The 9545-nt window shown below is 40.8% G+C and overlaps 2 protein-coding genes across 2 annotated transcripts; one reads left to right on the forward strand and one right to left on the reverse strand.

Annotated features, from left to right (window-relative positions):
- Nucleotides 1-751: 751 nt before the first annotated feature.
- Nucleotides 752-6649, forward strand: ndfip1 (Nedd4 family interacting protein 1). Its single transcript, XM_085790042.1, has 8 exons — nt 752-969; nt 2574-2667; nt 3702-3841; nt 3976-4063; nt 4238-4362; nt 4475-4541; nt 4647-4756; nt 4855-6649. The coding sequence occupies exons 1-7, from the start codon at nt 934-936 to the stop codon at nt 4751-4753; spliced, it is 657 nt and encodes a 218-aa protein (XP_085646168.1). The 5' UTR covers nt 752-933; the 3' UTR covers nt 4754-4756; nt 4855-6649.
- On the reverse strand, nt 6156-9262 carry fgf1a (fibroblast growth factor 1a). Its single transcript, XM_085790043.1, has 3 exons — nt 9013-9262; nt 8029-8132; nt 6156-7861 (listed from the first exon to the last, which is right to left on the reverse strand). The coding sequence occupies exons 1-3, from the start codon at nt 9167-9169 to the stop codon at nt 7661-7663; spliced, it is 462 nt and encodes a 153-aa protein (XP_085646169.1). The 5' UTR covers nt 9170-9262; the 3' UTR covers nt 6156-7660.
- Nucleotides 9263-9545: the final 283 nt, after the last annotated feature.

Consider the following 9545-nt stretch of genomic DNA (forward strand, 5'->3'; position numbering starts at 1 on the left):
TCCTCTTCGCCCTGTCACATGACAACACGGAACAACTCACGTTGCCTTTAAGTGCTCCTTGTAATCTTCCCTTTCCACATTTGAATGTTACTTCATTGTATGTTGAAGAATATGAGATTGTGATTGTTTGCTACTTTATACTTCCTAGAGCATTTGTACTACGCAACATTTCAAAGGCTAATTATCTATTTCCCTAACCTATATTTGAAAATAAATCCCAAGATCAGCTCATGAAATAAAATGCATCGTTAATCATTGACAGTCAATAAATTACCCATTCATCTCAATTTTATAAACTTTCTTTCCCCAGTTGTTAGTGTTGCTAATGCAATAGCATTTATGTATGCAACAACACCAAAAGCGGGATGGATGGATGGATGGATGGATGGATGGATGGATGGATAGATAGATAGATAGATAGATAGATAGATAGATAGATAGATAGATAGATAGATAGATATAGTACTTTGTTGTCGATCATTTATTGAATGTCGTTGCACTCGCTCAGACAGATCAAAACTGACCTAAAAACAAACCACAATAAATAGGTAGGCTAAATATTAAATGTGCACCATAGAAATACAAATAGGCCTACAGAAGAAAGGGTAAAGTGCGAAATCAAGACCATAGGTTAAAATAACTGATACAGAATAAAATGTAAATATATAAATGTTAGATTTTGTTTATAAGTTTTAGATAACTTACTAACTAGTAACAGGGTCGCCGCGAAACCTGTGAGTTGAGGTTTCCGACGGTCCGTGAAGGCAGCAGCAGAGCGAGCTCCAGTCAGGAGGGAGAAGGAAGGAGATGGCCGACTGAGCCAACCTCACCTCTGCTAGTCCGTCGGCGAGATTCCTGCTACCGCAACACATCTGCACAGCTGGAGCGAGGAGGGGGGAAGAGGCGAGTGGACATTGTTGTTCCTCTTCCACAATGGCAGAACAAAACAGCAACGTCAGATATCAGGAGGTATGTGTCCGTTTACTGCCACGCTAAAAAAAAAGGAAAGAAAAGAAGCGTAGCTAACAGTTAGCAGGCTGGCTGCTCCCACCCGGATCAGATCAGCTAACACCAGTCAACATTAGCCTGTCACTGAGGAAAACAACGGGCTCAGCCGACACTTGTTGACGGCCCCGGCTTCATCTGGGGATACTAACGTTATACCTGGCGCTTATATAAAACTAAGTGTCATATTTTGAAAGAAAACAGTAATTAACATGGTGATAAATTGGTCCCGTGTAACTTGAAGTCTGTCTGTGTGTGTGGCCCGTTGTCATTTAGCTAACGTTAAATAGTTGACGTTGGTGCTGCCAGGCCTGACCTGGTGAGCTGAGAGCTGCCACTGTTTGTTATAGCCTTGATCAAACTACATGCGGGTCCTGGACCAGTAACATGGAGGTGCAGCCTGTCCGGATATTGACATGTCTTCATTAATATGCAGGTGACAGAGCTCAATTATGGCTCAGTTGGGGAAGTGATTTGTTATTTTATCACTTAAAAAACCAATGCAATTTTTCTCTACTGCTTTGAAAAGCAGTGGTAGCAGTCTGACATTACTGTCATTGACACTTGTTGCATAATAATTACACAGCTGCACAATAGTGCTGCTGTGTTTCTCTGTGAGGAGTCAGCACAGTTCATCTGTACCTGTGACTTGACATTATTAGTGTCTACACATGATTAAATACAGTCAAATCATTAAGCGTTTACAGGTAAAGTAACAGGCGACCCTGTTTTTTATTGGCATAATAAAACGCCTGATGAATGAAGGAACTTCCTCACACATAATAACCTACAGTTCTGGAAAAAAACAAGAGACCACTTTCACAAATGTTTCTTAAAAGCATCTCTACGTGTATGACAGTCATTCTTTTCTTTTTAAAATATCAACACAAACACAACTCATTCTACTTAATGAGATATGAGGTCATCACCTGAACCACATCTGGTTTTATAGGAAGATTATAAAAACCACTTCTGGGATTAAACATTGACATTATCCCACAAAAACTGATTTATAAACTCTTCCTGAGTTAAAATATTCATGCTGTGTTCTTTAGGAATAAATATCAACATGTTTTCTTTGCATTATTATTATTATTCAAGGTCTGAAAAGACTTGATTTTTTTGTTATTTAGACTAGTTTAGTCATTAGCCAATAAAAGCTCTAAATGACAATATTTTGATAGATAGATAGATAGATAGATAGATAGATAGATAGATAGATAGATAGATAGATAGATAGATAGATAGAATAAAACAAAACAAAAAAAATAATTTTACTCAAACACATACTGTACCTATAAATAGTAAAACCAGAGAAACTGATCTTTTTGGGAGTGGTCTCTTAATTTTTTCCAGAGCTGTATGTCCCTACAGATGTCCTCTTATGACCAGAAATCTAACAGGGAAAGCATCATGGCATCATGGCAACAGCTGACATATTAACACCTGGCATTTATGAGCGATGGCTCACACTCTGTTTCATCTGCTTAGCTTTTATTTGAGTTTTCCCGCAGACTGCGATCAAAGTTTGACCCAGGTTGTGTTGTCACTTATTAACATGTTCTCAGCTGGTGAATGAGGAGGAGGCAGCTCAGCCGTCCCAGGAGGGTCCTGCCCCAGACGCACCACCACCCTACAGCAGCGTTGCAGCAGCGAATGCAGGTTAAGAAGCTTCACAGCTCCGTCACACACTGTTAAACTGAATTGTTCTGAATTAGATGTAAAAGGAGTATTGACACCCTGCAACTAGATAATAGTCAAGAGTGCTAATGTGATAATGATTGTCCACTCCAATTGTCCTGTCCAAGCAGTAGCCTAATCGTGTTATTGCGGAAAAATGCAGCAATGAAACAAAAGCGAAAGTAAATGGATAATTGATGGTTATTTCCACTATGTCTAATTGCTTTATGAGACCATCCTGTGTTTTGTATGTATGCGAACTCTCGTTCTGCTAAATACAAAGTAAGTATAGATGAGATAACTAGAGCTACAGAGCAGAGGGAAGTAGCTTTTGTGCGAGGCCTTTTATAAAGGGCTGACATATCTAATCTCACTTCTTAAGAGAGCAAAGATCAACATGTTGCATAAGTGGGTTTCAGCCTTGAGCTGTTCCTGGGCGAGTCCAGTGATCAGGTTCAGTCCTGTTTATGTTTGATGAACACAAATGAGGGTTGTGGACAGCGGCCAAGTGGCCCAGATAAGACTTTTCCTCTGTATGGGTCAGAGCATAAACAACAATGGAAAGACATACAGCTAATGCATTTCTTCCTGCTGTAACTCATCCTTCCCTGCTCTGCTTTTATGACTCTCTGCTGCTCTCTGCTCTTTGAGGGAAAGAAAGCAGTGAGCAGATTTCCATGTGTCAGCAGTCAGACCTCGCAGCTGGTGAACCAGTTAACATTGAATAGCTATGCGTTTTCCACTAATGTTTTACAGATTAACTTCTATAAGTTTGAGTTGTAATGTTTCTGGATAAATCGTCCTCCAGAAAAGTCTAAATTCTCCCTATAAATATCTGTCCAAATTACAAATTCTTATATTATAATTATTATTTTTTTTAATTATATTGGTATCAATTTTTATTGTGAAGATAATGAAAATATAATATATATAACTTAGCTTTACCTACGTTGCTTATATCGTATAAATGAACACTAGACCTCCACCTAATCATCATTTGCTTGTGACTTCCACAGCTTTCTTTGAATACAAGGAAGATGGAGGAAGATTTCCCAACCCTCCATCCTACAGCGTTGCCACCACTCTGCCCTCCTATGACGAAGCCGAGAGAAGCAAAGCAGAGGCTGCCATCCCTCTGGTCACTGGGAGAGTCACAGTATGTCCATCTTTTTCTTCACCGTCATTCACAAATAGTCTGACCTCACAATATTAGATCGACAAAAGCATAACATGTTGAGGTAAAATCAAGTAAATGGAACGTAAATACCCTTTTTCTTTTTGCTGGTGCAGGAGGACGACTTTGTGGCCAGAGATGACTTTGAAGACGCCGATCAGCTGCGAATAGGAAATGATGGCATCTTCATGCTCACTTTCTTCAGTAAGAACCCCCTTTAATATTTCATTGCTAGCACAGTGCAGAGTTATGTACAGTTATTGTCAGCGTCACTTGCGCAGAGCTGGTTTGTGACCAGATGTAATCGTTTTGCTGTATAGATGTCCTTGAATAAAGTGTTTGACTAATGATGACTAATTATTATCTTCCTGTCACCAGTGGCATTCCTCTTCAACTGGATCGGCTTCTTCTTGTCGTTCTGTTTGACCACATCAGCTGCTGGTAGATACGGGGCCATCTCCGGCTTCGGCCTGTCCCTCATCAAATGGGTTCTTATCGTCAGGGTAAGAACGGCTCAGTGACTGTTGAGCGGTGTGATAGGTTATTAGTTCTTACCTGTTCTACTCGTCAAAGACGGCTCTTGAGGATCATGCTCTTGTTTTTTTTTTTTTACAGTTCTCTACCTACTTTCCTGGTTACTTTGATGGGCAGTACTGGTTGTGGTGGGTGTTCCTGGCCCTGGGTGAGTGAGAGGCGTTGTTTTATAATCTAACAGTGTTTCCCATTGGTACATTATGGCACTTGTGTCATATGAGCCTGACATACATGTCTTTTCTTTGTCCTTCAGGCTTCATGCTGTTCATCAGAGGCTTTGTTAACTACTCCAGAGTGCGTAAACTGGCTGATCCCACCTATGCTATTCTCCCCCGAACAAGGGTACTGTTCATCTATTAAGAGGTAAGACTCGTTTCCACATATTCTGGTCGCGCCTCATGGGAGACACACACAAGAGGGTGCATTTTTAAAACCAGATGTTTATCGTCACATACATTTAGGTTGGCAGCTGTGGAAGAACTGGACGTGACCGACACAAGCAGCGGCTCTGTGAAGAGTTTCAAATTAAAACTGAAGACACTTAACCAGAAATCAGCCAGACGAGTTACAAATGAATAAAAGTCTCGATTTAAAAAAAATTCAGGAATTATATCACTCGTTTTATTTTTGCTTTGAAACTTTATTAATGGAGAAAAGGTTAACAGTAATAGTCACTCAGTGTACTCATTAGTGGCGAATGTTAAGTGCTATTTACATCTCAGTCTGTAATGTATAAGTAATGCCTTATATGATTTGATGGTAGCATATGAGCATGCATCTGCCCTTAGGGTCAATACATAGGGAAAGCCGCATGTTGGTGACACTTGAAGCCAACAGGTATTGATTAATACAGCACTCTGTAGACTTGCCATAGCATGTAACACACTTTGTAATCAGCACTAATCTCATGTCATGGATTTATTGTGACTACGGTATTCTATGCTCCTTTTAGACACCACATACACTTAAACAGCAATCTTTTGTTAGGATGTAAAATGCTAAGATACGCATTACCACATGTTTCACTCACCTGTTGGCTTTAAGTAGTGTTGCCCTTTTTTATTTATTAGCCAGAAGGGGGCAGTGTTGTTTCTGCTTTTAAGCTGTTTTGGAAACGGTTCATCCAGGGGCATTGTCATAATATAACTTAACATGCTTGTGATTCAAATGCAGTGTCAGTGGAGCACACCGAGACAACATCCATGTGTCAGAAGTTATCAATGTTTTCCTGTACATTAAATCCGGTAACTACCCCCCCCTTGGAAAAAGAAGAGTTTAAGGTAAAGATATGATCTTAGATGACGCTGCATTCTTTTTAAAAAACAAAGACAAGCTACAACTAAAAACCAGATGGCCACAGATGTCAAGCTCCAGTCTCCCCTGCCCCACGGCAGCTCAGCTGACAGTGAGGGACGGGGGACGGCTGAATTATTTTGGACAGTGACAGAAACCAAGATCATTTCTCTGGGCGTATGAGCACATTTTTCTGGTTCACGGCCTTAAGAAAGTTCATTTAGACGTAACCGCGTGACCTTTTACATTACTCCTCAGTGAGTCAGTGGAGTCTGCATCACATTGACTGTCAGTGGAAAAGATGTGTGATTAGAGAAAAAAAAGTCTTTGGCTGTCTGGATTTCAGCTGTTAATGATCTGGCCGAAGCATGTGGATCACATTATCTAAGAGCATAAAAATAACTCAAATTCCTTTTCCAAGTGGGGTTTTGCCTTAAGATTTAATTGACAGATGGGGAAGGGAAATCAGTTTTGTTTTGTTTTTTTAGGGGTGGGGGGGAAGGGTTAATGATTTTTTTTTTCTTTCTTCTTCTCGTGGTGTAAATTGTTAGCTATCTTGTGGGTATTGAAACTGTGTTAAAGAATGTTGTATGCAGGTGCACTTTTAGAAACATAACTGCTAAAACCCAGAGGACGCTCCCATCAGGTCTCAGACATATAAAACAAAGAACGAGTGATGCAGCGTTTCAGGAGTTTTCTTTTGTTTTATAATCTGGAGGAAACGGTTCATCAGGATAATACAGTTTTTCACTATTTAATCATTGCCATCAGTAGAAGAGGTTAATGTCTAGCAAACTGAACTGTTTGCCTTAAACACTTAACTTCATACTTCTGTCATTGCTTTGATACAAACCCATTACGCTTATTTCTATGTGATGTTAGAACTGCAACTTTGGGGTTCTGTTGTTATGAAACTGTACATAAAACATTTAGTGTTAAATAAATGTCACTTTTAACGCGTCATCTCCGACTCATCTGGATTCATTATTTCATGTGTGACTGCCAACAGGCAGTGTGGCATACATACATAATAAAGGGAATAATTGACATGCCAGTGTTAATCGAGCAGTTAGTATTGTAGCAGTGAGATTTAAAATGTGTTGCTGAATTTTGCAAGAAGGCAATGTGTGATAAATGATAAACTATTTTACACATTGGTGGCACCAAATGGCAGCATTGTGGTGCAACTGCTGTGAATATGAAACAACATCCAGAGGTCTGAGGAAGCTGTAACTCAGCTCGACGCACTGGTGTAGATGGTGAAAGTCAGTCCACACTGTTGTCTTTTTTCTTCTTCTCAAAACCACATAGATTACAGAACCAGAAAGGACCTGGAGCTGACGAACTCCAAACAAGCACAGTTCTCACTCAGGAGGTCGCATATTGTGTCACTTGACATTTAACGAAGTGCAGTGGCTTATGGGAAAACCATTGAAAAAAACAGCAGCAAATCCGTGCAAGTCACACCTGGATCCAGATCCTCAAGAACAATGAGTTACTTGTTCCCGCCTTTAAACTCTCGGCCAGATGTCACTGACATCTGGAGATCATTTGAAAAAAAAGTTAAATAGATAAATAAAAATGTTACAAGCACTACATGAGTGTTTTTTTTCCTTCATTATAGAGTCATCATAGAGCGTAGTTAATATGAATGACATCAGAACGCACAATTACAAACACTGCTTATCGAAGCCCATGTTTCTCTCTTTCTATGTCTGATGATGATGCTGTTCCTTGTGGTTTCATGGTTTATGTTGATAGAGATGGTATGGACCGGAGGGTTCACTAAAATGAGATGTTGAGGATACAAATAAGAGAAGTACAGTGTTTTCAGTGAATCAGAGATAAAACAAAAACAAAAAATTAAAATAAACCAACCATTTCACACCCTCTCCTCCAAACACATATCCCTGCATGGAGCAGCTCCCAGACTGTTTTTGGTTGAGGTATCAGTGCGTGTTGAGAGGAGTGTCTTCACTCCCTGTAGTCGTCCAGCTGCCGGGGCAGAAAGAAAACAGCTTTCTGCCCGATGTGCGTCCTCGGACCCAGCTTAGGTTTCCCGTTCTTCTTCAGAGCTACGTACCAGTTGTTCTCCTGATGTTTCTGAGCCTGATATGTGTTGTAGTGATTCTCCTCCAGCTTCTCCAGGAAGTAACAGTCATCAGTGACTGTGTCCTGAAAGAGAAAGACAGCACCAGCAGCTGAGGATTGTAAGAACAGTGAGTGTTATATTTAGAGTTGCTACGATCGTGGAAGATTTATTTACATATACTACCTACATTGTCAATGTAAGTATTCTGATTTACCAACATGTACACAATCCATCTGTTGTGGATACTCACTGAACTGTACAAGTGTCCCTCGTCGCTCATGGCCAGATATTGCTGGGCTTCTGTCCCTTGGATCACCACCACACCTGGGTCCACAGCTTTGATCTTCAAAACAGCTAAAAGGAGAACAAGTTTGAAATGTAGAGAAAAGACCGGACACGGCAACAACCGAAACATAATAATGAATCCGCTCCTCTACAAACACCGGTCACTGTCAGGCAAATCTGAGATTTCTGTGTCACTTTCAAACATACTTTCATTCAGCGACAGTCAGCTGACTGATAAAACATGAAACATTTAAAGTCCCTCAGCTGATGCAGTATTCTTCCTCTGACCAAACAAATGTGCCGTCTTTACTCATGTTATTTCACTTGTGTATTTGACAGTGACCATGGTCAGTGAAAAAAATACAACTGGACTAACAGGCAAATCCTCATGTTGACATTTACACAAATGTCATATATTAGCACTTCAATAATGGGAAGTTTATTACAAGATTTTTTTGAAAACAATAGAAAACATAATGTTTTTATTTTCTGAATTCCTAAATCATGTTATATTATATTAAGTTATAGGCTGTTTTTCGTGTATCTTTTTTGGTGCTGTAGATTGTTTTGTTTTTTTAAGTAGGTCTCCACACTAAGTAGAGAAATGTGTGCTCCCTTTATGTTTTCTAGTCTCTATAATGTGTCAATGATGCTTTTATAACTTACACCTGTTTTAGATAACTAGTAGGCCTATAGCTTTCAGTCTGTGTAGATACTTTTGCATTGTTTCTTGTGCAGACAAGTTCAGTAGATACACATTCAATTAGCATGAGAGGCGTGGAGAGTTAACAGCCCCCCTCCCGTTAATAACCTTTGTGTCCTCACGTATTTAATGCGTTAGTTTTCCTGTTCTTTGAACCCAACGCGGCCGCAGTAAAGTAAGTGAACGCACCATGCAGTGAGCGGGGCCTGCCCTGGATGTGAAATGCGCTGTGTGCTGCGGTCTTACTGTGAACATCCCTCTCATCCCTCTGGCCCTGCACTGTCCCGTCGGCCAGGATCTGCAGGTGGTAGCCGCCGTTCATGCAGTAGAGCCGGGTCAGCCGCCGGTAATCCGCGGCCTGGTGCTCCAACACCGCCGCCAGCACGTCGTCTCCATCCGCCATCCTGCTCTCAGGAGACAACCACCACCACCGGGCGGCCTGGGGAGGCGATCAGCGGGCCGGGCTCTGTCCCCTGCAGTGGTCAGGTGTTCACATGCTCGTGAGCGCGCAGAGCAGAGGCATGCGCGCGTCCCAAACTCCTGTTTGGCCTCCCCAGCACGGGGCGTGATCACTGACACATTAGGACCTCAACCTCAGTTTTGTAGAAGTGATTTAATCAGTAGTAGAGAAAAGACTCAACCAGGCCTTTAAGATCCTGAATAATAGGCCTATAATTAGCCTACAATCTTAACATTTTAATGGTAATTTATATTTCGAGAAAGTAGGCCTATAATAATATAATTAAACCTTTGATAACAGAGTTCTGTGTTGATATTTG

The sequence above is a fragment of the Trachurus japonicus genome, chromosome 10, assembly GCF_045865225.1.
Source record: "Trachurus japonicus isolate A0001 chromosome 10, Traja_1.0".
NCBI classification, from domain to species: Eukaryota; Metazoa; Chordata; class Actinopteri; order Carangiformes; family Carangidae; genus Trachurus; species Trachurus japonicus.

Coding starts and splice junctions, on each gene's coding strand:
- ndfip1 (XM_085790042.1), top strand. CDS start 934: ATGGCAGAACAAAACAGCAACGTCAGATATCAGGAG. Junction 2,668..3,701: donor CGTTGCAGCAGCGAATGCAG/GTTAAGAAGCTT, acceptor TGACTTCCACAG/CTTTCTTTGAATACAAGGAA. Junction 3,842..3,975: donor TGGTCACTGGGAGAGTCACA/GTATGTCCATCT, acceptor TTGCTGGTGCAG/GAGGACGACTTTGTGGCCAG.
- fgf1a (XM_085790043.1), bottom strand. CDS start 9,169: ATGGCGGATGGAGACGACGTGCTGGCGGCGGTGTTGGAGCACCAGGCC. Junction 8,133..9,012: donor GGATGAGAGGGATGTTCACA/GTAAGACCGCAG, acceptor TTCTCCTTTTAG/CTGTTTTGAAGATCAAAGCT. Junction 7,862..8,028: donor AGGGACACTTGTACAGTTCA/GTGAGTATCCAC, acceptor TTTCTCTTTCAG/GACACAGTCACTGATGACTG.